We start from the raw sequence: 27,099 nt of genomic DNA on the forward strand, positions 1-27,099 counted from the left end.
CCAGAGTATGATCTTGCAATTAAAGATAGCGTCTGAATGCATGTGCACAAATGGGCTGAATTAAGGTCGCATGGGCAATCATAATTCTGGCTTTTCCTATCTTTTGAGTTTTGACTTTGCAATTGCAACAATGTTCTTTTAACATACTTTTTTTGTATGCAATAAAATAAATCTATTCTTCTAACAAAAGAAGACCCAGCAACTTAGGATATAATGGTTTGGATAAAAATAAGCCGTGAAAAGAAAAAAGGAATGCTAATAACTGGGGCCCTGATCTGAAGACCAATGAAGTCTGTGTCAGCCTTTCCACTGACCCCAATGGGCTTTGGATCAAGCCTGAAATGAACATCTAACAAATATGATGGGAGTCTAGCCCCAATCATACAGAGGAAGAGAGCTCGAAGAACAGTGTAATACGTGTTTTATTCCATTGCACAGATTAGCAAAAATATTTCTTTTTAATGAGAGCAGTTTAACTACTGGGGGTGGGAGGGACAACTGAGAATGATAGTTGACTCTTTGCACTGATTTCTAACCTTAATGCTGGTCTGAGGATGCCATTACCAATAATGAAATGCAGCTTCTCCAAGTTGGAGGTGGGTCGGTCTTCAAGCATGCTGTTGCCTTGGAGGGTGGACTCACCGTCATGGAGTCTCTTTGTCACCTGTCAGCCGAAGACATTATTCTCTTTCTGGTTAACTTGTTGCTATGATTCTCCTCTCCTTCAACCCACACCTCTGTGAACGGCTGTGCCCTCCATCCCCACCCAAGTAGGATTGCCCCAATTTTTCCACAACAGCACCTGTAGGCCACAACTCCGAGCCCCAACCTCAACTGGGATAACTCTATTAGAAGGCAATGGAATTTCACCAGTCTATAACTGATGAGGATATGGCTCTTCATCTCTTCTCTATTCAATTATTAAAAACAGTAACACAATTAAAAGACGCTTCATCGGCCAAAAACACAACGCCATGGCTGTAAGCATGTAAGCACATGTGTGGTTGTGATCGTTGTTTCTGGTTTCCTCCGTAAGTGCACATCATAGAATCATAGGACTGGACAGGACTGCGAGAGGTCATCCAGTTCAGTCCCCTGCACTCATAGCAGGACTAAGTATTATCTAGACCAGGGGTCCCCAACGTGGTGCCTGCAGGTGCCATGGCGCCTGTGGGGGCTTCTAAGTGTGCCTGCATACTGGCCGGCAGACGAGCATCCACCAAAATGCTGCCGCAATTCCTCCTGAAATGTGGCATCCAGAACTGGACCCAATAATCCAGTTGAGGCCTAATCAGCATGGAGTAGAGCAGAAAAATTACTTCTCATGTCTTGTTTACAATACTCCTGTTAATACATCCCAGAATGATGTTTGCTTTTTTTGCAACAGTGTTACACTGTTGACTCATATTTAGCTTGTGGTCCACTGTGACCTCAAGATTCCTTTCTGCAGTACTCATTCCTAGGCAGTCATTTCCCATTTTGTGTGTATGCAACTGATTGTTCCTTCCTAAGTGGAGTACTTTGCATTTGTCCTTACTGAATTTCATCCTATTTACTTCAGACCATTTCCAATTTTAATTCTATCCTCCAAAGCACTTGCAACCCCTCCTAGTTTGGTATTGTCTGCAAACTCTATAAGTTTACTCTCTATGCCATTATCTAAATCATTGATGAAGACACTGAATAGAACCAGACCCTGTGGGACTCCACTTGATATGCCCTTGCAGCTTGACTGTGAACCACTGATAATTCCTCTCTACCATACATATAAAAAGGAAGATGTGTCAAGAAAAAGGATTCTCTGTCCCAAGAGCTGAAGAGTGGGATTTTCAGAAGTGCTCAGCACTGGCCGAATGGCTCACACGGGTGTTTGATCACAGATCTCAATGACAGTGGAGTTAGCTCACTGTTGAGTGCTTCTGAAAATCCCCTTGGAATCTAAAGCCTAGCAAGGAGGGGTTGAAGTCAGAAAGACCGAGAATGTATAGGCCAACACAGCGGGGTGGGCGATTCTCTAACTGGAATTCTATGCAGATGGTGGGATGTGAAAAGAGGAGATGGACAGGTGCTTGATGAATGGAGAGTGCGAGCTGCACCAGGCATAGGGAAGAAGGCATGAAGTGTAAGGTGATTCAATGAGACATGGGGAGTCAACCTTTCCCTTTAAAGAATCTTTAAATCTTTCAGGCCCCCAAAGACACAGAGAGCAGCAAACCCAGAGGAGGTCTGGATGTGTCGTGTCGAGGGAGCAGCGGAAGAGAGTCAGAGAGCCCTACAGACCATATAATACCATGTGTGCTACCCAGCCGCAAAGCATTTCCTCTCACCTCTTCAGTCAGTTTGGATTTCTTCTTTAGAGTCAAGGAGACCAGTTTGTGCCGCACACTGTTCTTCTTGTGGCCATCTATGTGAGCGCTCTGCGAAGGCAAGAAGTGTAGCCTTATTCCTGGGACACCCACAACCCTGCAGGGTGGGTTTCCTGTGTATCCAGCTCACCAGCTTTTAGAAATGGCAGCATTTTCAGTGGATTCTGAGCACTGATTTAATATTTCTGAGAGATGGGTCAGAACCAAAACCCTAATCTAAACTCCTCCAAGCCACTATAATGCTCAGATCTGGATCTGAGTTTTGCAGCTGGCCTCTGTCTCTTTAATGGGCCAAATCAAAACCTGGATCGAAACAACCTCAAATTTTAGGAAAGTTTGACATGAAGGCAAATTACAGCTCAAACCCATCTCTAATACGTAGTTTATGGATTAGAAGCATCTGGCCACTTATGAATATCCAGCCATCCATTTCTAATTGAATCTAACCAGGCATTCATACTACCCAGAGAAATGAGAACATTACTATCCAAAAAGAACAGTTTGTCTCTAAGATAAAAATACATTGTTAAATTTTCTCTCTCTTCTCTAGGGGCTCTGCTGATGCCAGAGCCGACTAAAATATGATATTCTGTCCAGTGAACAAATAAAAAATGGTTAATTATACAGAACGAAGCTTGATTCTTCTTGTATATTTTAATATAATTAGATCCCAGTGGAGATTACTTTCCTCACCAGGAGCTTTAATGAAATTGCTACATTATATCATTGTTTCTGGGAATATGACTGAAACCAGGCGTTTTATTTATTTAGATCTACCAAAAGCGTCAAACAAAGGCGGCTGTTCTTAGACTCTAGGGGGCCTTGACATAATCTATGTGCAGCAGTACCATTTATCGCATCCTGCCACTGGCAAGCCAGGTCACTGGAAGTGTCCTGCCATCTTGTATAAGGCAGATTCTCAAAGACGAAAGCATACAAACTGCCAGAGTGCAATGACCAATGATCTATCCAGTCTTTTGTCTTGCTTTTGGCAGCAGCCAAAGATGGATTCTTACGGTGAAGTGTACGTGTCCCATAACTCAATGGTGCAATGCCATTTACCACAGGAGTAATTTTCTCCCCAAGAGGGGTTGAATCCCATGGGACAATCCCAGACCTCACTGCTCCCATGCATCTTTGGCCTGGCTAACACAAACACAGAGCAACATGTTCATTTAAATCAAACCAAAACACTCCACCACACACACAATTCTTCCCCCTGCCAGGAGAGAGGATGAGAGAATGAACCACATGTGACATGTGTTAGCCACATAGCTTAATGCACTAATAATCATAATAATACCTAGTTCTGCTCAAGTGCTTTGCATCAGTAGAATACTACAGTGATGAGGGCGATATAAGAATCTATATGGAATCGAATTTATACTTTGAAACATAAGGGATGATAGGCTTTGTAGTTTTCTCCTTGCTAGGATAGTGGCAGATGAAACTTACAAAACTATTTGCCTCACTCAATCCCATCAGCAGTTTGTCCCACAGATACATTTCTACTTTTGTGAACCGTACATCAAGAATACTGGCTCTTCTACAGCTGTTAAATGTTAAAGGGAAGAGCATTCTCACCTCTCCTTCCCCCTGCAAAGCCTGCAGCTCCTTTTTGTAGGTCTTTTTCCCTAGAGTCTCATAGATTTTGGTCATCACTGGAATCTTCTCGCTGCCGTCGCTCATAGCCGTATGGTATTTAGGCTCAGGAAGGTCTCCCATGAAACGAAGGATAGTGATCCACACTGCAAGTGCTGCCTATTTGCAACAGAAGTGAAACTTACTAGAGTTCTTGGCTTGGTCTGGGTTAATATAATTAATTGTATGTATTATACTGTAATAAAGGCATGGCCACTAGTGACTGAACCCATCGCAGCACTAAACACTTAATGACAGCACGGATAATACTCAGATCCTCTGCTCCAAAAGCACAGGCCCCTGCTACTTGAGCTAAAGGAGACTCAGAGTCTATGAAAAACCATTGAGTGGTTCTGAATCTGTCCAGGAGAGGGTAGTGGTGAGTATACAGTGCAAAATGACTAGTTCATTAAAATGTGTAATGTAAATGCAAATTAAACTAAAATTGTGCAACATAGACCAGAGTCTGGAAAATACATGAGACATCTCTCATTAAAGTTGAGTATAAAGGAGAAACCTCGCAAATTAGATAATCAAAAACTAATTGAATCCTTGCCCCTGCCCCGCCACAAAAGAACAATCAGACATTGTTAGTATCAGCAAAGGGTTTCCTACTAAGCTGAGATTTTATGTCTAATCATTTCTCAGATGCATGAACAGAAAGGCCAGTAGCATAATAACAAACAGGGAGGATAGTTCAATCCATCTTTTTGTAGGGCCATTAAGGAGTTTTGGCACAATTCTCCTGTACAGTTCTTGTGCACACCCTGTATATATGGCCCAATCCCTAACAAACCGGTCACCACAAGCACAGTGGGCACCGTTAGAGCATCTCAGCACAGACATCAAGGAGTGAATGGGCATGTGGACTGACTTCCCATCTTGAGGCACATGGGTGGGACAGTGTGGGAGCAGACTGTCCTACTGTTGTATATTTATACCTGTTTGGTGGCCCTCTGCCTCCCAAGCTCTAACTCTAGCCTGCTACACAAGTACTAGATTAAGGTTCAGAATGCTTGGGGAGGATTGTTTTATTACTGGCTCGCATGGTTTTATTTCTTAAACATGGTGCTCAAGCACATCGCAAATGAAATTTCCTTATGGTGCACCACGTGACCCAGTGGCTACTTGCCCAATAGAAAGAGAAACCATCAATGAAGATCACACAGGACATCCAATAGCAGATAAGGACTTTGCTCCTAAACTATCTTCAGACTCGTGCGTTCTACTGGGATGGATTCAAATGGGTGTCCTAGAAACGAAAGGGCTCTGTAGCCTGTTACCAACCCCCTGAACCATCCAGCCCCATTCTTCATGACCAGGACATTTATGGATTATTTCCTGTCTCACCAACTGGTCTCCTTCATCCTCGTGGTACAGAAGGGGCTGCTTAAGCGGCCGGCGGATGTACGTGTGTGTCGTCGTGCCCTGGAAGTAGGTGGCTGCAAACTTTGCAAATTTATACTCCGAAAGGTCTTCCTCCTCTTCCTCGGGGAGGGGCAAAGCTGCGTCTAAATCCTCTTCCTCTAGCTCCTTCTGGGCTCGCTCAAGGTCCTGGAGAGAGAGGAAAATATACACGCCCGATTTGGTTTAGTGTCTTTAAAAGCTCCCTCACCCTGCACCTCACCTTGCTCCTGGTTCTGCCACTGATTTCAATAGGGCCAGGATCAGTTCTCAGGATAAGAATTGGCACAGAGGATCCAATCCAACTCCCCTTGAAACCAGGGATTTCAAGGGAACCTAGACCGGGGCCATGTGAGGTCTGTAGATACTTCTTTATCCTGAGGAGAATCCTCTGTGGGGTAGACTCCCAAAGGCAGCAGCAGAAGCAGCAAGTGTGAACACACTGGAAAAAGAGTTATGATGAGTGCTCCAAGAGCTAACCATTAGGGTAACAGAGTGATGATGCTGGACCAAGATGGGATGGATGGATTGTCACCTGACCCAAAACGTTACTCTGAGCAACACTAGCAAGCCCTGTCTGTTGCTCCATTCTCCATGAAGTACCTCAAAGCCATTGGGTGCTTGTCCTTCCTGGCCTGGCAGAGATGAAGTGGTCCCTAGGAATCCAAACATTTTGTCTACCATATCTGAGTCGTTCACTGGCTCGTTTCGGGCCTTCTCCATTTTGTCTAAGAGTTCCTTCTTCTGACGGGCTTCCTCTTTCTCCTTCACCTCTCTCTCAGCATCTTCCCGGGCCAGTTGGGCAAGGCGTACCTAGAAGAGAATGGTTACACTGACTAGAGTGCGTTCTCTGGCAAGCTGGTCCTTTATTCTGCAGCTTGGACTCTTAGCTTTAGAGCAGAAGGATGGTCTTGGGGTTAAGGCACTAGACTGAGACGCAGAAGATCTGAGATAAATTCCCAGCTCTGCCGCTGACTCACTGTGTGACCTGGGACAACGCATTTAAATCTGTGCCTCAGTTCCCCACCTGCAAAATGGACACAGCAATGCATCTTTCTCTCTTCTTTTGACTATTTAGAGCCCAAGGTTCCAGGTGCAGGACTTTTACTCTATGCACATACAGCACCTAGCATAGTGGCAATGTTCCAGTGACAGTTGGGGTCCTTTATGCAGTCCTATAATACCAAAAAGAATAAGCATAATCTGTGGTCTTCTGGTGTGGCAGATCGGAATTTCTGTGCTAGCTTCAGTCAAGTGACAATAGGGAGGGCTTTACTGAGTTAAATACAAACAATACAACAGGACAGCAAGTCCTCATACTATTTATTGGGATGCTGCCTTCAATTGACCTTATTCTGCCCCTACACTTTTCAACAGGAGTAGAATCAAGCCCTAAAGAGAATCCAAGAAAGAGAATACTCAGATCGTACTTGGTGCTTCTTTTCTGCTTCCTCTTTGGCTTTCTTGGCACTCATCTCCTTCCGGAGCCGTTCCTCTTCTGCCAGACGAAGCTTCTCTGCTTCCAGACGGCGGTGATACTGGGAAACAAAACAGAAGTGGGCTTTTAAAAAGGCACTTAGCACTTTTGCTCTGCTAACATCCAGATCACAGGAGCATGCAGCACAGACATGAACACAGCTCTGTCTCTTGGTATGTCTCAAGGAACACTAACATAATGGGAGTCGGTTTCTAGCCAGAGAGAGGGTACCAGCTTTCACATTGCTTTCTGATTTTGATTTCATTCTGTCACAATCTTGGGGGAAGAATTTGCGTTCTGCACTCCCTTACACACAGTCAGTGATCCACACTAGTGTGATCTGCCTCTCTCTATGATATTTTAGGTGCTGGCCCCTAGGGTAACCACAGACTTTTGTATTCTGGAACAAACATTTGAGGCATGCCCATATTAGCCTTTACAAAAGTGATAACTAAGTCAAGTTAATTGGCAATCAGTTAACTTCAGGTTAAAAAAATCTAGTGTAGACATACCCTTAGACAGAGAGACACTGACAGCTAGACAAAGGCCGTAGGATGGATGTTATACAGCAGAGGTAGGCAACCTATGGCACATGTGCCGAAGGCGGCACATGAGCTGATTTTCAGTGGCACTCACACTGCCTGGGTCCTGGCCACCACTCTGGGGTCCTTTGCATTTTAATTTAATTTTAAATGAAGTTTCTTAAATATTTTTAAAACCTTATTTACTTTACATACAACAATAGTTTAGTTATATATTATAGACTTGTAGAACGAGACCTTCTAAAAACATTAAAATGTATTATTGGCACGCGAAACCTTAAATCAGAGTGAATAAATGAAGACTCTGCACAGCACTTCTGAAAGGTTGCTGACCCCTGTTATACAGACTATCATGCTCAGGGCCATCCAGAGGATTCAGGGGGCCTGGGGCAGGGCCAGGTCTTCGGCGGCAATTCAGCAGTGGGACCCTCTTGGAGGGAAGGACCTGCTGCTGAATTGCCGCCGAAGAATGAAGCGGCCACGGTAGAGCAGCCTAAGTGCCTCCGATTGCAGCTGCTTTTTTTTCCCTCACTGTTTGCTTGTACTCATCAGGCAGCGCTCCAAGGCTTTGGCAGCACTGCAGCGGCAGGTCCTTCGCTTGCTCTGAGTCTTCTGCTGCACTGAAGGACCCACCGCTGAAGACCCGGAGCGAGTGAAGGGCCTGCCGCCGAAGTGCCACCGAAAACCCAGAGCGGCTTGAAGGGCCTGGGGCAATTTACCCCACTTGCCCCCTACCCCGGGTGGCCCTGATCATGGTCTCGGGAAACCAGCCCTGTTGGTCCTGTTAACTGGCTGCTGTCTTTCTCTACCACGCATGCTAGCAAACAGCATTTCCTGCATAGTACTTACTTCTCCCTTAAGGCGCTTATATAGCCTCCGTGCTATCATGCCCCTGGCATAAGCCTGGATTGTAAAGACAGCCCAAAGGCGATGGCGGAAGGCCCTGCGCACCAGGCAGCCCCGGCACCTTGCCTGGAACTCGATGATCCGTCTGCGAGCCATGTGGTACTGCGTGTGGAGTTTGCGGGAACGGTAGAGGGCCTGGAGCCTCAGGAACCCAATCCTCATCTGCAAAGGAAACAGGATTAAGACATTGCGCCGCTGAGGGACTCACCGGCCATAGTCAGATTTTCCTCGCTCATCTGCCCTCTCGCAGCCGAAAATACAAACCCGCTGAACAAGCAAAGATCCCCCCAAAAAGCAGGGGAGAGCTGCTGTGAGATGGCAGAGAAACAAAGGGCTCCTGGATTTGTGGGGCCTGATCCAAAGCTCACTTAGTCAATGGGAGTTTTCCCATTGAATTCTATGGGCTAGAGATCCAAGCCTTTATGGGCTCAATGACCCCTAATGCTTCTTGCGCACAGTCTGCTCCCTGTGCTTCCCTCCAGAGTTTTGGCACTCAAGATCCCCCAGATCTACGCAGATCTCAGAGCAGTCACAGGTAGCAAGGGCCATGCACGAGGAGGCCTAGCATCTCCTCATGCCTCCTGTCATGGCTATTACCATTACACTGTCTCTGCCAGGGGGTTCCACATCACAGGAGGGGGCACATACATTGATTCAATCAGGGATAGCTTATGCTGGGTTGCGTGGGGGATGATACTGCAGAGAACGGCCATCCCTCTGGCCTTGAACACTCCCATCCCCAGGCTGCCCCCTGCACACTTCTGCAGGCCAAATGTCATGGCATGCCCTCTGCAGGTCTTCTGCTGGGTCGGGTCCAGAAGAGGATCATATACCATGCCAGGCACATTCTCTTCTTCCATCCCACTCTCCCTATTGAATTCTGGGATCTGCCATGCTTGGGGATGCTAAGGGGGCCTATGTAAATACTCAGGACACCAGACGCTGTCAGCCACACCTGTGCAGTTTTGGAGGGGGTTGCGGAGTGGGGGGACTGTCAGCAAAACATGGCTGCAGCTGCAATAAAGTCCAAGTGACAACCTGGATCAGGTGCAATTCCAAGGACAGAGCTACACCACTTCCACCAGCTTTAATACTGGCCCTGAGTTTGCAGCCTCCTGAGAAATGACATAAGGAATCCAGGGCCACACGTGACCAACTGCTGTAAGATGGGTCCAACTCATTACAAAGGTGTGAGGAGGACAACCAAAGAGATGGTTGCTCCCTTTATGCAGAACCGAGGGCAGCAAGGGTACAGCTTCCCCCTTTCCCTCCCAACACACTAGCCAGCTGTCCCGTCTCTGACCTTTCCCCTCAGGGGAAGCTTAACTGGACCGACAAGGAACCTAATATCTGGATCCTAGGCAATGAGACCAAGGTGGGAAGAGCGTAAAGGAGAATTGACAATACTTACAGCACCATAGTTCTTTCTGCAGTTATGTCCCCGCCAGTATCTCTGAATCATCAGGGCCGAATGTCGCACTTTCAGGAAATTGGACCTGGAAAGGCATTACAAACACTTGTGCTGGTCTGCTGGGAGTTATCGTCACCTTGGCCCACAGGGAAAGCCAGCTGCATTCTTCACAGACTGTAAGGAGTAACCTCCACCCCCTGGAGCTCAGTCGGCTGCTGGATAATGCCAGTCCCAGCCTTCTTTTCCCGCGCAGGAGGAAGCAGAGGCATTGTAGTGGTACTACCACGCACCCTCCTCTCTGCCCGCTCCCTGTGCTCCGTCCAAAACAGGAACGGGAAGACCAGTCCAAATGTGCCGATCCAGTGCTAGGTGATCAACGGTCCTGCCCTGAACTGCTGGGTGATGACTTGGGCCCAGGCTCTTGTGACTTACCCCTCGCCTCCCCACCCCCTTTGCATTGGAATCTTCCTCACTCTGTTTCCTCTAGTCTTAGATTTTAACCTCATCCAAATGAGGACTATAGGACAGATCTGCAGCTGGCGTAAATCAGCATAGCTCCACTGATGTCAATGAACCCACCACCATTGACGCCAGGTGCGAATCTGGCTCTTTCAGTCTTCTTGATGTTTCAGAAGGTGCACAGCACACATCCAGGGCTTGAATGAAATAAGAAGTCACTAGTCCACGCTCCCACAGCAAGCCAGCCGCTTAGTCAGGGACAGGTGACAGAAGCCCTGATCGCTAGTCCCCGGCTTTGACCAATACTCAGGACTGCTTCTCTAAGGACAGGAGTATGTCCCGAGTCCTTGGCCATCATTTTCTCTTTACCTCACATTGCTATGCAGTGTGCTTTACATGGGTTGGCTTCCTGCCTCTCATCTCTGCAGTGCTGGGTTTTCAGTGGGAATGGTGGTACAGCACCTTGGGCTTTGGGATGAGTTGCACTGTAACATACTATTGCTCTTTCCTGCCATAAGGCTGAATATCAGCCCCCCTTAGTCTCCCACTGGAATTTTGTCATTGACTTCAATGGGACCAAAATCTGGCAGAGAAGGTTATTTGGAATAGTCTGCTAGTATAACTAAAGCTGGCCAATGAAGAGTGTCTCTGCTGAGTGCAGAACGGAGTGTGGACAGAAAGCCTTACTCCCATTGTTCTGAAAGTTGGCAACCTGAAAATATATGTTAATAATTTCCTTCATGCTCTGAGCAGCTCCAGCACTGGTTACAGCATAATGTCAACCCCTGGGGGGCTTTATCATGCTCATCGTGAGCTAAAGCAATAAGCCAGACACACTGTGAATGGGCAGAGTAAGCTAGTGGTACCTGAGGCAAAGAGGACATTGTTTTTGCAGAGTGCCATGAACCGGAACATGGTGTGCCAGTGAGTCGCACTAATAGATCCCCTAAAATTCACCAGGCATTTCCTTGGCATATAATACCTGTCTTTAAACCCACGAACCACCTTCTGGATGAGGATGACCTTGTCTGTGATGGCCTTGTCCCTCTCAATCTCCAGCAGCATATCATGGTGATCCTGGGGAATGAACCAGCGCACAACAGTTACCCTGTGACCACTGGCCATCCCGCAATGGGAACGGAGGGATGGTATAAGGTTCCTCCCCAGAGGTCAAATCTAAGGACGTCCAACTTTACAACTCACTACGTTTGGGCCTCTACAGCATAGCCACTCACCTTCCGATTAAGGAGAACTGGACTTGAATCTTTCCAGCTCATCCATGCCACGCCTAAATATGCCAGAAGGGGTCACCACTGAGCATCACCCCTTCATCCTAGAGGCCGCACGCATGGCAGGGCTTAGTAACAGCACGTGAGTGAATTATGTCGCCTTCTGCTGTGTGGCTCACTATGCTATCAGCTTATGAGTCAGTCAAGTGATGTTGCTGCCATGCACCTGATTCAATAGCATTTCCCACCCATGTTGTGCAAGTACTAATGACTGCACAAGGAGCAGGGCACTGGAGAAGATTGTGGCAAAGCTGGGAGCAAACTCAAGGCACCCTGAGTCTTGGTCCACTGCTCTGACCACTAGACGTCATTCCCTCCTCCAGTAAAGCATAGGAGCTGCAAAACCTGGACATAAGAAGGAGGGCTGAGGACAAAACGGTACCCCTTCAGTCTGCGTTTCCTTGCTTTTGTGGAATTCACTCAAGTCACGTGATTCTAGCCTCCTTTCTATATCGTCCAAATTGATTTCTATACCAGTTTCTTTACAGGCTGCTGCAGGAACTGGGTGCATCTATACAACTTTGCATGCTTCCCATTTTACCCGACCTTTTGCTGCCCTTCAGAACCTGTTCGTTTTCCTATTTCCTGCCTGGACAGCTGCGAGATCCTGATAACGCTCTCTGGAAAGGAAAGCTACAGGGATGTCAGGAGCAGTTTTTAAGAAATAGCTGGGGAGATGTTTAAAAATAAGTTAACAGGATTACATCTGAGAAACACTAGAGAAATCCCATCTGCCTCCCGGCTCTCTCTTTGACAGCTCGGCCTTGTTTTTCTGCAGGGATTTAGAGATGAGATCGTAAAAACAAATGCACATGAGTAGGGCCGTCACAAGAAGACAGCTCTTTGTTAGGCTGCTGCTGTCTCATTGTGCTGCACAAGGCCCTGGATCCATTAGGCAGCACTGCACTGGCCTGGCTGATCCTGAGGGGCACAGAGCTGCTGACCCTCCGCTTGGTACGGCAGGGACCTTTCTATCACTCTCACTGGCTCTCTGCTGAGCCCGATCCCTCTCTCTCTCCCACAAAGGTGACCCCAGGGGCTATGGCAGCCTTGGGGACCAATGTCGAATCTGTCTGACAAGGCCTGATGATAAGGGTATTGGGAAGAGCCTTGGAAAATGTCAGCAGGTGGTGGAGGGGAGGGGCTCACAGGGCATCTGTGCTGCCCTACCATTCCCTACTGTTTGTGCAGACAGTTGGATCTTTGGGCCAGCGGGCCCCTGTCCTGGCTTATGGAGCTTTTAGGAGCTGTCAGCCAGCCCCAGCATGGAGGCAGAGTATGGAGTGAAGGGAGCAACTCAACAGCTCAGCTCTTTCACTGTCTTCATGGGTGTCAGTCAGCCAGGGAGCTTCCCCTCACCTCTCCTCGGCAGGGACCTGGGCGGGGCACTGCCTGTTCCCTGAAGCCCCTCCTTGGTGATTCTGCTGCCACATCTGGCAGTGGAGTCATTGGCCTCCTCTGGGGATACAGCTGGGGAACCACAAAGCTGCCTGCATTTTCACAGAGGAGAGGCCTGCACTGCTTGGGATATGACCAGTGCCGTGGGGGTGCGGGTGTGAGTGCGTGTGCATATCCCAGCCAGGCTCTGTGCCAGCAGAGAGCCAGGATTTCACCTGTACTCTGACTTCTAGCTCTCACCTGATCTGGACCCAACACCATCTCCTGGCCCAGGCCCCACCAAATCAGGCCAGAGACCTGGGGGGGTGGATGGGGATTAGTGCTAGTTAGGGAACCAGCTACTGGGATGGGTGTTAGAGTCCTTCAAAACTGATGGGAGAACAAGGAGCAATGGTCTCAAGTTGCAGTGGGGGAGGTTTAGGTTGGATATTAGGAAATACTTTTTCACTAGGAGGGTGGTGAAGCACTGGAATGGGTTACTGAGGGAGGTGGTGGAATTTCCATCCTTAGAGGTTTTTAAGGCCCGGCTTGACAAAGCCCTGGCTGGGATGATTTAGTTGGGATTGGTCCTGCTTTGAGCAGGGGGTTTGACTAGATGACCTCCTGAGGTCTCTTCCAACCCTGATATTCTATGATTCTAACAGCTGCTCAATGCATAGACAGCCTGAGAGCATCTTACCTTCAGGAAAATCTTGGTCTTGCCAATCTGCCAATCATCATCTTTTCCCAGCACCGCTTCAGCAATTCGCTGGCACGTTCCACGCAGGTCGCCCTAGGAGAAATGGGGCAGCGGGACATAGCAGCCTATGGCTCACATAAACACTAACCGCCCCTACCAGCTATAAACACGGAGCGGAGTCTGATCTCACTTCCACCTGTTTTACACTGGTGTAGTCTAGCAACGTTAATGAGGCTCCTCCTTATTTGCATGCTTCCCTCTCCTGGCTGGCCTAGAAGCAGTGAATGAAGATGATGATTCATTCTAGTCTCAATCCCAGATCCATGACAGTGGCTGTCACTGCTGACTGTAGCATCTATACAGTAGATGTGCAGCGATGGAGCAACACAGAAGGCTGCACTGTGGCTTGTAGAGGCCCGGGCTGTGGTGGGAGAGGGAGGAGGCATGCTGCCTCAGTGGCAGGGTCAGAGGTATTATGCCTTTGAGAGTAATATCTATTGAGCCCTGTAGGGAACATAGGGAGAGGTCCTGCTCGCTGTTCAATCGATGCAGCCAGCACTTCCCCAGTGCAGCCATGCCAGGGCATTTGAGGGGCAGGCCATGCCCCAAAAGGCCCCATGCCTGGGCTGGCTAGTTGTATCAGCAGTGCTCCCCAGCCATCCCTCCGTGGGCTCCTTCTGGTCCCTGAGAATGTGTTACCTGCATGTTTCAGGCAGTACAGGCTCATCCAGTTATTTTAACTGCTACTGCGGCTTCTGAGCTCAGCTGAACCATAGTCCCGCAGACACCTCATCCTATCTAAGGTGCTTAGATGGCCCCTGTTACCATAGTAACTGAAGGCCTCACAGTCTCTCATGTGTGTATCCCCACAACCCCCCTGTACAACGTGGAAGTATGAGACCCATTTTACAGCTGGAGAACTGAGGCCCAGGGACTAAGGGCCTGATTTTTAAAAGTACATAGGTGCCTAACTCCCATTTAAATCAACAGGAATTAAGCACTTAAATACCTTTGAAAATCTGGTCCTAAGCCACTTGCCCAAGGTCACACAGAAAGTTTGTGGCAGAGCAGGGAACTGAACCCAGGTCTCTGGCTAGCACTCTAACTACTGGGTCTTCCTGCCTCTTGACTTTCTCCAGGACATTAGCATGATGGTTTTTGATAAAAATCCAAGTCACTGCTTAAACCTGTACCTGCTTGTACGCCGGCTTCACCCCGGGCATGAGGACACGATACCTGTCCACAAACTCCACGAAGCTGTAGCGGATGGGATAGCCGGCCCTGCGGATCCGGATGGTCTCCATCATCCCTGAGTACCTCAGCTGGCGAACACACAGCTCCCGATCAAATAACTGGGGAGGGGGAAAATCAGACTGGAACACCTGGTTCCAAACCTTACTAGCCTGTGGACTGGCTCAAGACGTACCATCCAGCCTGAATGTGGGGGACAAGCTGAAGTCTTGTGAGGGAAACAAATACAACATCTTCTCCATAGAAACTTTAAGGATTGCCTCATGGGAGGGCCTGATCCTGTGAGGCGCTGAGCACATGTGTCTCCATCCCTTTGTTTAACTCTCAGTTGCACAATGGGATCAAGAAAGGACCCATAGTGTGCTGCAGGGAACTGGAAGGGAACCGGGAAGGCTGTGTGTTAGCATTCCTGCTAAATCCCTCCCCTTGAAACAGAAAACGAAACTGCTTTGGAAAATGGTGTTGCTTGCCGGGCGTTTGTGCGCATTAGGGATAGTGGAGTTCAAACTGTGTTTGAGGCCATTCTTATTAATGAACAATGACAATAAAGGCTTGTCTACACTGGTAAGTTTCTGCGCAGTAAAGCAGCTTTGTGCGCTCAAACTGCAGACGTGTGCGCACGGCCAAGCCACTTTGTGCACAGAAACTCCTCAGTTGCAGCGCTGCCAAAAAAACCACCTCGACGAGAGTCGTCAGGCTATTTGTGCAGAGGCCCCAGCGCTCTATTGCTAGTGTAGATATTTGATTGCTTTCTGTGCTGTAACTGACCTCCAGAGCTGTCCCATAATGCCTCGAGTGACCGCTCTGCTCATTGTTTTGAACTCGCCTGCCCTGGAGACACGCACCCCTCCCCTTTTAAAGCACCTTTTCTGACAGCCTGTGGGTGGTGTGCTGATCTGCTCCAGGACACAAAGCAAACCATTAATGTGGAATGCTCGTGCTATTGAACACAGAGGCAGGTAGGTGTGTGTGTGTGTGTGTATGAGAGCCCAGGGAGGGAGGCGGGGGCTGATGTCGGGGTTTCCCCCTCCCTCTTCCCTCAGGACTGATTGCTTCCTGCCGCTGTCTGAACTTACAAGACAGTTTGCTGACACACTCTCTGTCCCCCAAAACACACTGTGTCTCTCCATGCATGCACACACTCCCTGCCATATGCTCTCCCCCCACCCCCCGCAACTTCCAGTGAAAAGCAACTGGCAATGTAGTAGGATGCCCATGGAACAATGGGATTGGGAAACCTGCATCATATGGTGCTGTGCCTGCGCCATAAGGCATTGCAAACCCTTCCAAAGCACCCTGCAGCCAGTTGCATGGTGGGATAGCTACCACAATGCACTGCTGTCTTTGCTGTTGCAAGAGCTGCTAATGTGGATGCGCTCCAGAGTCACAAGCAGCACAGTGTGGACATGTAACATCAGTTTAATTCCAGCGTTTTAATAAAAGTGGTATAACTTGTGGCGCAGAAACTTGCCAGTGTAGAAATACCCTAAGAGTAATAAAACTAAGTTTGGATTTTACAGATACCTTGGATCTATATTCGGTATCACTATGGCCCTGTCATAAACAGATAGCTAAGGGTTAATGTCTCTTTCACCTGGAAAGGGTTAACAAACAACACCTGACCAGAGGACCAATCAGGAAACAAGATACTTTCAAATCTCAAGGGAGAAAAGTCTTTGTTGTGGTTTTTGGGTTTGGCTTTTTTCTCTCTGGGTCCTGGACAGGACTAGAGGTGCAACCAGGTTTCTGCCAATCTCCCTGCTACTGTCTCTTATCTATTCAGAATAGTGAGTAAGTAAAAAGGCGGTTATAGTCTTTTAAATTGTTTTTCTTTATTTGCAGATGTGTATTTGCTGGAAGTATCTTAAATTGTATTTCTGCTGGATGTCTATAAGCTAAAAGACCCTGTAATATTTCATCTTGATTACAGAGACAATTTTTATGTTTTTCTTTCTTTTATTAAAGTTTTCCTCTTTTTTTTAGAATCTAATTGATCTTTTGGTTATCTTGGGTAAGACTCCAGGGAAGGGAGTCTGCACTCACCAGAGAATTGGTGGGAGGAAGAAGAAAGGAGGGGGTAGGCAAATGGTTTATTCCCTTTTGTTGTGAGACTCAAGGAATCTGAGTCTTGGTGTCCCCAGGGAAGGTTTTTGGGGCAGACCAGAGCTTATCAGGCTCTCTACCCTAAGTCCTGATTGGTGGCAGCACTACAGGATCTAAGCTGGTAATAAAGCTTAGAGGATTCATGCTGGTACCCATATTTTGGACACTAAGGTTCAGATTTGGGAATTATACTATGAGAGGCCCCCACCACACACAGTACCTGAGCATCTCAGTCTTTCATGTATTTATCTGCATAACACCCGGGGGAGGCAGAAAAGTATCATTTTACTGAATAGGGGCACCAAGGCATAGGGAAGGAAAGTGACTGGCCCCAGATCACACAGGCAAAAGGAAGAAAATCCTTCCCTAATTAACAAAGCAGGAGTTCTAGATTACAGAGAGGCCCGTGTCTCAACCGTTCTGCTGTTGGAGAGCCTGCGAGGAGTGCCCTTAATAATGATTCCGCTTCAGAAAGGGCCAGATTCTGCCACCCTTGCAAATATTGAGCAGTAACCATCAGCTGCTTGCAGATTCAGGGGCAACTCACTGTGCACAAAGGGTGGCAGAATCTGGCCCATACACCTGACTCCAGCAGTTGTAGGATCAGGCCCGGGGCAGGGCTGCTGGCCTGTCTGCCCGATCCAGGCAGGACTAACACTATGCCAGAGATGCTTTCAGGCCCTTCCCCCAGGGCATAGTTTATTAATTCAAGTAAACCCACAAAGTAACGAAAAACAAGGCCGTTCCCCTGACCAATACAAGCTACGGGGGCCTGGAGGCCTCTTACTGTGTACCCCTTTCTCTGCTCTAGACCCAGGAGCAAACCTCCCTTCTGCAACTCCCCTGAACTGAGCTCTCTCAGAACTTTACCAGCATCACTGGACCCCTGCCTAGTTGGGTCTGCTAATTGAACAAAGCTGGCTGGCTCCAGGCTCTTAAAGGGGCAGACCACCCTGTTATACCCTGATTCAGGAAGGTACTTGTGTGTGTGTGTGTGATTGTAACTGAGCTCACAAACAGTCCTCTTGACGTTGATGGGGCTACTCACACACACTGAAAAGATATTATGCATGTGCTTACATACCTTCCTGAATTGGGCATTAAGTGGACTCCTACGTTACAGAGACTTCTGCCAATTTATGGATATTCTTTTCTTTCCTCCCACAATCTGTTCATTAATTACATTTATTTCTTTCACACTACTTACAACAACACACAACTATTCAGAAACAACAGTGCAGGAGCCAGAGAATTCACTCAGACACACCTGGGTGAAAACAAAGTCATTTTCCAAAGTAAGTTTCATGGGGAAGCAAAACATTCCAAAAGGTTATGGACAAAAGTTTGAAAATCATTTAAAATAACAAATGACCAGGATTTTCCACTGGCCTTTCACTTCCTGCTATCCCATTTCCTATCATTATCTGCACACTTTCCTTTATATCCTGGGACAGAAAATTAACTCACAGAAAATGTTTTTCTTTCACAACCTTTCTGCACAGCCCCAGGTTCCATGATCTCTTTTTTGGTTCTGTATTTTTAAACTCATTCCAAAAATAAATGTTCCCATTTTAGTATGAAACCACATTATAGATCTTACAAAGCTGCAGCACAGAGCTTAGCATTAACTGTCCAATTTGTGTCTCTCTTTTGGATTAATCTTGCAATTCGCACGCTCATGAATAGTTTCATTGACACCTCTGTGACTACTGGTGTGAGTAGGGGACAAATGATTTGTGGGCTGCAAGATCTGGTCCTTACAGAGCAGTTAAATAGATGCAGAATTCCAAACCCAGATCATTCTAAAACTCAGGGGAGTTCAGATCTAGGGTTTTGGAACAATTTGCTAAATTTGCATCTGGATCCAGGTTCTGATTTTCAACACACTCCAAGTTCTGGGGTGACATGGTTTTGATTTGGGCTCCTCTCTGCTGATAAATGAACACTAGTATTATGTTTTGAGGTTAATATGCAATTAAGTGCACTTATATATCTTTTTAAATTTCGGTCTCTCCCACTCACACACTAAACAAACACCAGGACAGAACAAACTGCTCATAGAGAGCTATCAAAATATTTGTCTCATAATATTTGTTTTGCCAAACAACAGATCCACACATATATATGTTCACTGCAAATATATAAATAAAATGTGAAGTTTATAATTTTAGAATTTCTGTGCCATTTTGCCCTGGTATCATTCAGAGTTAAATTCTGCCCATAGCTACTAAATCTGGACAGAGATGTAACAGTCAGCTTAATTTTGCCCAGTGTATACATAACTTACTAAGACACCAGTCACAGACAAACCATAACACACAGCAATTGAAATTAGGAATAAGTAAGAGAACCTATTTTCAAGTTTTATAAGTAATGATTAGTGACCAATAAAGATTTTTCGTAAGGCTAGATCCAACCCTACAAAGTGTGGAATTGGGGATGCTCAGCACACAGCATGAGGAGCTCAATGCTTCACGGTCCTTGCACACCCAAAATTCCTAGGGACTTCAGTGGGAACTATGAGTGTGCAAAGAATGCAGGATCAGCCCCTAAAGAGTTTACTTTATTGGGGGATATGTATACGTGTTCTCTTCCCTTTCGTCTGGTAACGCAATTTGTCCCCAAAGTACTCATGAATTTTAAATAGTAATAACAAACCCAAATAAACAGATCATCGTTTTACTATGTATTAGTAATTTTAAATGGCTAAGTAATTCCTTCCTTTGACTTTCAGCTGGTAGGGCAATCGGCTCGGTGAAAAGACACATTCTAACTGCCTGCCAAAGGAGATGGATTAATGGGCTGTTATATGTTCATTAGATTAAAAACATTAAAGCGGGAACAAGCCTCTCCATCTCATCTTTGCATCTCCTGGGAAATTGCAGCTGAAAACATGGCTAACCTCTCACCTGTGCCTCTCAATATCTCTAACATCTGTTCTTTTAACTGTATTTATGGACACAATCCAGCAAGCCTGACTCACATGAAAAATGTCTATAGAAATGATCTTCTTCTGTAGGTTATTAGGTTGATTGCTTTAGAATCCTATTTAATTTCTATAGAACCTTCTTAGATTTTGATCTAACAAGGGGTGAAACTACAAAGGTGCTATTGAAATCAAATAGGATTCCAAAGCAATCAACCTACAAACCTACTGAAGGAGAGGATTTCTGCAGGATTATTAAACCCGCCCATAGAACTGAACAGAGAATTGTAATCCTGCTCCCGAATTCTATAGCTTCATTCAAACATTGTATAAGAACGCCATGATTCTCTATAGAAATCTATAGGGCTTTTCCTAAAGGGGAGAGGCTCCAGCATGGGTCTCTAAGTATTACACATCTGAGGAAGGGGGTGCTGGGATGAGGCCCTCATTTTGTAAAACATTTTTGGGGACAGTTTGTAGAAAATGCTTTACAACAGAAGGACTCGATCCTGCAAAACCTTTTTCAATGGGACTAGTTCCCATTGACATCAGTGGGGCTGCAGGCACAAGTCAGGAGCACAGGTTAGGTTTCTAGACAGGCAGATGGACCTTGATGGAAGTTGCGCCATCAACTTCAATGGATCCAGGGCTTTACCCTTATTGAGTCCACATGTAAATGCTGCCTCTATAAGGACATTCAAAACACACCACGTAAAGAGGGAGAACCAGCGCTTACCATGGGCTTCTTATATTCATTAGGTTTGATGCAGCGGACGAAGAAGGGCTGGCACCCGCTGAGGGTTCTCATCAACAGCTCGAGAGATCGCTTGAACTGGCTGCTGAGTGTCGGCGAGCGCTTCCTTGTCTCTGCTCCCTGGAAGAGAGTGGAACCACAACATATCTGCCTCAGGAAATGAAAGGATAACAGAGCTTTTCCCCTCTAGCCAAGTCACTGGGAACCTCCTCCCTAGCTAGAGTGGGGGCGGGTGCGTGTGTGTGTCAAACGTGGTGCAGGGATGGCGTTCAGACTTACTGACTGAGGAAGCAAAGGGAAGAACTGAAATATCATCTGATTCTGGAAACTACATGGAGGTTTTGCCCTATGAGGCCTTTGGATTCATAGTTTGCTATGAGTTGGGCCTGCTCCTTAGCTGGTGGAAGTTGGCACAACTTTATTTACACCAGTAGAGGCTCTGGCCTAATTGTGTGTATTTCCATCTCCCTGCTCCAGACAGTACATGTGGTATGAGACCATGTAGTCAGCCAAAGGTGCCTTACATAATGCATGCCTAGTGAGGACTAGAGGAAATCCCTGAGTATGCAGGAATTACCTCCAGGCAGAGGAACCCGGGAGCTTCATAGTGAAGAAAAGGCCATAATTTTTATTTCTCTTGGACCTGCTTGATGCTCCAAATGAGGATCTGCACTGGCTTGTTGCATCATTGAAATATTATATAGGAAGTCAGACTAGATCTAATGATCCCTCCTGGCCTTAAAACCAGCCAGTTTATAAAGTCTGTGAATAGAGACTTGGACCACAAGGGGGAGTGAGGTGTCTCAGCACTACACTCCAGGTGGGCTACGTGGACCTTGGGTCTAGGCACACAGATAGGAAGTGGCTCTTGCCCTATCAGCACAGCTGACCCGATGCCAGGGGGATTGTAATTTGCCGATAGTGTCATGCAAGACTCCAATTATCTTTACTGAGTGTTGGATCTTCAGGCCCATAGGGACACAATCAAGCGCTTAAATGGCACCAGGGCATTTTCATGGAAGATTTTTGAACAAGGATTTGTTGACTTTCAGGGGATGCTGGCAAGGGCTGTCTATTTTCCCCAGCATCCATTAAGTGGATTCATGTTGGGAGCATCTTCTCTGTGTTTGGAGGAGGATATTAACTGGACTGATGAGGGGGACAACTTAATCTGGGGTGAGTTAGGGTGATTTTGTGGATGTCCATTCAATTCCTGGGTAGGTTTTAAAAAATCTGTTCAAGGCTTAGGGCTCTGGCTAAGTGTACATTACATTTCCATCTGCTAGCCACTTCTCCCTAGCTGGTGAAAATTATGAACAGTTCAGGTCTTGAAAGCCTTGTAAGATTAAGCCCCAGGAAAGTGCAGCAGAATTTAGTTTATCTGAATCCTTTTTATCAAGAAAACTCTATTTTAATCAGTGCTTGGGTTACATCCTACAATATGCATCGATTACACTTATAAATCATAGCAATAAAGTGTGTGTCCCTTGTCCTATTCCGATCTATGGGGTTCAACTATACATCAAAAGCTATCTAGATGTTTAAAGCAGTGGTCTCCACAGTGGGGGTGGTGCAAGAGGACACTTGGGGATGTGCGGCAGGAGGAACGCTTTTTGCTTTGGCAGTTCAGGCCTGAGTCCAAGTGGGTTTGGCTTTTTTTTTGCTTCAGCAGTTCGGGTGGGAGTCCGAGTTTTTGGTTTTTTTCCTTCGGTGCGGCAGGGGGTGCGTGCTCAAAATTTTTTTACTGATAGGGGTGCGCGATCAAAAACTTTTGGAGACCACTGATTTAAAGAACGCTTATGGAGGATGTAGGTAACACCAGTGGGCTCGGTTGAGTTGGGCATCAGACTGTAACTCCATGGGACATGGACATCCTATTAGATAATCAGTCCTGGGAGGATTCCAGAGGATTAGGTGGGAGGTCCACAAAGAAGGATTTTGCCATGCCTTTTCCAAAGGCCTTGTGTTCTTTACTGGCTGATGAGCAGCGACTGCAGACAAAAAGTGGCCCCACTATCATGGGCAATATTTGCCAAATTTAATGTATTTTTCTCAGTTGCTAAAAGTGCCCATCACCAAAGTCTCTGGGCACTGTGCTAAACATACAAGCAGCACCTTGCTGGAGGACATCAACACTGAAGACTTTAACCCCACCGGAAAACTCTCAGGAATTTTGCACAGCTCTGGCCACAGGCGATTGTACAATGAAGCCCAATCAACAAACCGAAAGTCATCATGGAATTCCAAAAGGGAAAGTGAAGAGTTCAAACCCAGCTCATGCACACAGCAGAAAAACCCAGCAACGCCAGAACAGGAGAGTTTAGTGCAGCAGCCGTTAGCTATCCCAGCAAACCTTCACACAGGGATACATTGCTAACGTGTAATTTATATCAACAGACACAGACCCGGACCCCTGCGAGTACTGTGGAGCTGGTGATAAATACCCTGTTAGCAGAGTCTGGTTTGAGGAGGACAGGTTGTGTCAGCGATAATACTGCTTGGATAGCAGGAGGGAAGTGCGATGGGGCTGCTTTATATCGACAGCATCATGCAGCTTTGCTAATTCAGTGTAAGTGGCCACCTCCAGTGCAGCACAGCGGGCTGGCTGCTGGAGGGGTTAGAAACAGATACAGAGGCAGAAACCAGGCTTAGCAAATTCCCATTTTGGAAGTGAATGTAGGTGTCCTTTCCCAGCACAACGATCTGGGCCTGACCAGGAGGCCCTTGTTCGGCCCTGCTGGGGCGGAGGGGTCATCAGAAGCCTTCCAAGGCCTCCTAAAACAGGGGACATGGGACTGCTCGCTGCTGGAGTGGGGGGCCATCCTGCCTCTCTAGATTGCTTCCCAGCTTCTCCTCAGCATCTGCCTCTTCCCACGCATCCCACCGCCAGCGGAGGGGCACAGTGCAGCTTTCACCTCCAGGCCTCAGTGCCCTTCCAGTGGCACGACTGGGGGCACGGTTCTAACACAAGCTGCCAGAAAGCAACTTAGGTTGCAAATACTCCAGCCTCTATATCAGTGATTCTCAACCTGCGGCCCGCAGGACCCTTGCGGCCCATTCAGCGGAGAGCTGTGGCCCATGTGACATCCTCAGGGCCATACAGGTAGTACTGGATGTGGGCCACAATGGTAAATAGATTGAGAACCACTGCTCTATACAGGCAGGGCTTATGTAGCCCACGACTCATCCAATCAGAATAGAGTGCTCAGCAGCTGCAGGGCCCCCATTAGCACACACAACACTTTGTGTCTCACCTGTGTACACAGGCCACTCTGAAAAATGCAGTGTGAAACCCAGGGCCCGGGAGCCGTATGAGAAATTAAATTATACAAAAAACCCTCAAGCAAGGCTTTGGACCAGACTTTCCTCTCATGCTGGTGTAATTCCACTCAATTCAGTGGTGTTATTCCTTTGTACACCAGTGTCAGTGAGTGGAGAATCAAGCCCTTTTCTTTTACTTCAACTAAGGGGTCAAAAAGAGGAGTAGACGAGCCTTCCAGGAAGACTGGTGACGGTGCCAGTTTCACCTTGGGAGAAAGAAATTCCTTTGGTCCAAAAGAAACAAACTTCTATGGTTCTGAAGGTATCCCTTGAGGAAAGACCAGCATTCACATAGGTTCTCTCATTGTAATATACTTCAGAGTTTTCACAGTTTTAGCCCGTAAAAGTCTCTGGGGCAAGGACTATCTTTTTACTTGTGTTTGTACAGCACCCAGCACTATATGCACCCCAACTGGAAGTGGGGCTTCTGGAGAATGCCATAAATATGGTACCTCAGCAGAAGGCTAGCAGGCCTCCCTAATGGCCAGCCAGGACAGAAGTTTGATTCGGCTTTCAAACTAGGCTGGCCTAAAGTGAATAATTTCTTCACTTTGGAAAAAAAACAAAAACCAAGGAGACTCAGATGATGTATATGGGAGCTATGGATACAGAAGGGAGATGTGGGAAGGCACGCGTTCCGCACAGCACTCATACACGCTTCAGATGCACTTCCTTCCACCACCTCAGATCAGCCTGTGTTCTACACAACACAGGCTTCTGCCCAGCGCTGGCTGCCTGCATCCCGCAGCAATGGTCAAGGCTGGAGCTAGGGACGTCCCTAGCCATTATGGTACCCTACGCAGCTCCCCTGTGGGGCTGTGTGGGGCCCCCAGCCTCCACAGGCGGCTGGCCCCAGGCCTCTGCAGGGAGAGGCAGGGGGGAAACCATCCCCAAGCACGAGACAGAGGAGCAGAGTAGGCTGGGGCCAGGTTGCTCCACTTCCTGCTGCCCAGTGAATGCAGGGCAGCCAGGCCTGACCCCACACTCATGAGGCGGCAGAAAGTGGAGTGACCCGGCCCCAGCCCGATCTGCTCTGCTCCCCTGGCTACCAGCCTTGGGGGCAGGAGGGAACCTCCCCCCAGCACTTGGCGGCAGTGTGGCTGGGAGCCCGGGGAGCAGAGCGAGCTGAGGCCAGGTCGCTGCACTTACCGCCACCGGTGAGAGTGGGGTCGGGCCTGGCTGCAGCTCTCAGGGGAGTAGGGTGACCAGACAGCAAATGTGAGAAATCGGGACTGGGGGTAGAGGGGAATAGGAGCCTAAAGAAGAAAAAGACCCAAAAATCGGGACATCTGGTCACCCTACAGGGGAATGGTGGCAGGACTGGGACAGAGCAGGGGCAGGAAGAGGCGGGGCAGGGACAGAGCATGGGCGGGGGCCATGGGGAAGTAGCAGGGCAGGGACTGGAGCTGCATGCAGCTGCTAGTGCCCTGTGCAGCTGCATACTTTGCGTATAGGTAGAGACCGCCCTCGCTGGAGCACCTGGGCATCATTCCTTAGCACAGTGAGGACTGTTACTAGCCCATTGCTCTGGCAGGCACGGTGCTTTTTGCCTTTACAGTGTTCAAGACATGCACCGGTCCTAAGTTGACACCAGGCCCATGTCACCAAAGCTCCAAGTGAAAGGAGATACATTGTGAATGAATGCCAAGCCACACGGTGTGGGTGCAACCTGACAGTCCTTCAGTAGCCTTAACTCTCACTGACTTCCCTTGGAGTTCTGGGTGTGCAAGGAGCACAGTGGCAGGCCCTGAATGCCTCGCAGCAACAGTGAAATTCTTCAAAGAGGAAGAGGATCTGCACTCGTAGAACACCAGGGTTAATGAAAGTGAAGACAGAGACACACATGCCATCAGCAACACTAGACACGTGGCAGGCTGAGATTCCAGACTAGGGAATCTTCCCCCTAAGAAAGGATTTGTCTGTTTCAGGAATGAAAGGAATTCACTAAATAGGGAAGCATCTACATGGCTATGAGCAGCTGGGGTAATTAAGCAGAGTGTTGAGCTTGTGATAGAAAAAAACATCTTTCGCCTGCTCCCTGAAGCTTGTGAAGGATCCTGTTTTTCAGGAGATAAGGATGTGCACTGAGGGATCATATTGATTCTGTACCATTGTCTTACAGCAGGGGTTGTCAACCTTTTTTCATTTGAAGACCCCTTAAAACATTTCAAAAGGAAGTGCAGACCCCTTTGGAAATCTTAGACATAGTCTGCGGACCTCCAGGTTACAAACTACTGTCTTACCGTATATTTTGCTACATACATATGTCTCTGTAAGTAGTGAGAGAGGGAACCAATGAGGCCCACAGGACAGAGTGCCAAGAGCTGGGTTCTGTTCCCAGCTCAGCCATTGAGCTCATGTGTTGGGCAAGTCATTTCACTGCTTGCTATTATGATTAGTACTAACACAGCACATCGTGCTAGGTGAGGTAAGAGACAGACCCTGCCATGAAGCGCTTACAATCCAAATGACCAAACTGAGAAAGGGTGGAAGGGGAAACCAAGTCACAGGGAGGCGAAGTGATTTGTTCATGGTTACACACAGGTCAGCACCAGAGTCCAGAACAGAACTCAGGTCACCCAAGTCAGTGTCCAGTGCTGTATTCACTAGACCATATTGCTTCTTGGTACCTCAGTTTCCCCATTTGAAATTTGGGGTGAGTGATACTTACCCTTCTTTATTATTAAAAAAATGATTGTAGTACGTCCTTCGGGGTTCCAGTTAAGGATCAGGGGCCCATTATGCTAGGTACTGTACAGACATCAAATGAAGAGATGGTCACTGCCCCAAACAGCTTACAGTCTTTGAAAGGGCTTTGAGATTGAAGGATACAGAATGCTACTTAGTAGTGCTAAGTATTATCATCACTCTGGGATCTCTGTTACACAGATCATTGATATCAGCACCGACTGAAAATATGCTCCCACATGACCATTCCACCGTTTGACGTGGTGCTTAACAATTACTGTTTTAATTCATTATTTTTCAAAGATCAAGTTGTTCTGAGCCAGAAAAGAGCCGAAAAATGGAGGAAGTTGGTAAAACCTGTTTGTCCCATTGTTTTCCTCAAACTCAAACGGCAGCTGCATTTCTAAAACATTTTCCACATTAACTCTTTCCTGTGTTTAGAACCCATCACATTTCAGCCTAGAAGGGATTGTTTGGTGTGTAG

At 47.4% G+C, this 27,099-nt stretch overlaps 1 protein-coding gene across 2 annotated transcripts in view; it reads right to left on the reverse strand.

Annotated features, from left to right (window-relative positions):
• Positions 1-27,099, reverse strand: part of MYO7A (myosin VIIA) — a 188,876-nt gene that overhangs the window by 41,238 nt on the left and 120,539 nt on the right. For both annotated transcript variants that reach the window (XM_032771522.2, XM_032771520.2), the window contains 12 exons: positions 20,589-20,726; positions 14,766-14,924; positions 13,573-13,665; positions 11,189-11,283; positions 9,748-9,832; positions 8,280-8,498; positions 6,842-6,949; positions 6,015-6,224; positions 5,358-5,561; positions 3,951-4,127; positions 2,328-2,417; positions 537-664 (listed from right to left, as the gene is read on the reverse strand). In XM_032771522.2, the coding sequence (XP_032627413.1) occupies positions 537-664; positions 2,328-2,417; positions 3,951-4,127; positions 5,358-5,561; positions 6,015-6,224; positions 6,842-6,949; positions 8,280-8,498; positions 9,748-9,832; positions 11,189-11,283; positions 13,573-13,665; positions 14,766-14,924; positions 20,589-20,726 (1,706 nt within the window). The remainder of the gene's footprint in view (positions 1-536; positions 665-2,327; positions 2,418-3,950; positions 4,128-5,357; positions 5,562-6,014; positions 6,225-6,841; positions 6,950-8,279; positions 8,499-9,747; positions 9,833-11,188; positions 11,284-13,572; positions 13,666-14,765; positions 14,925-20,588; positions 20,727-27,099) is intronic.

Source organism: Chelonoidis abingdonii, chromosome 1 (genome assembly GCF_003597395.2).
Source record: "Chelonoidis abingdonii isolate Lonesome George chromosome 1, CheloAbing_2.0, whole genome shotgun sequence".
In the NCBI taxonomy this organism is placed as follows: Eukaryota; Metazoa; Chordata; order Testudines; family Testudinidae; genus Chelonoidis; species Chelonoidis abingdonii.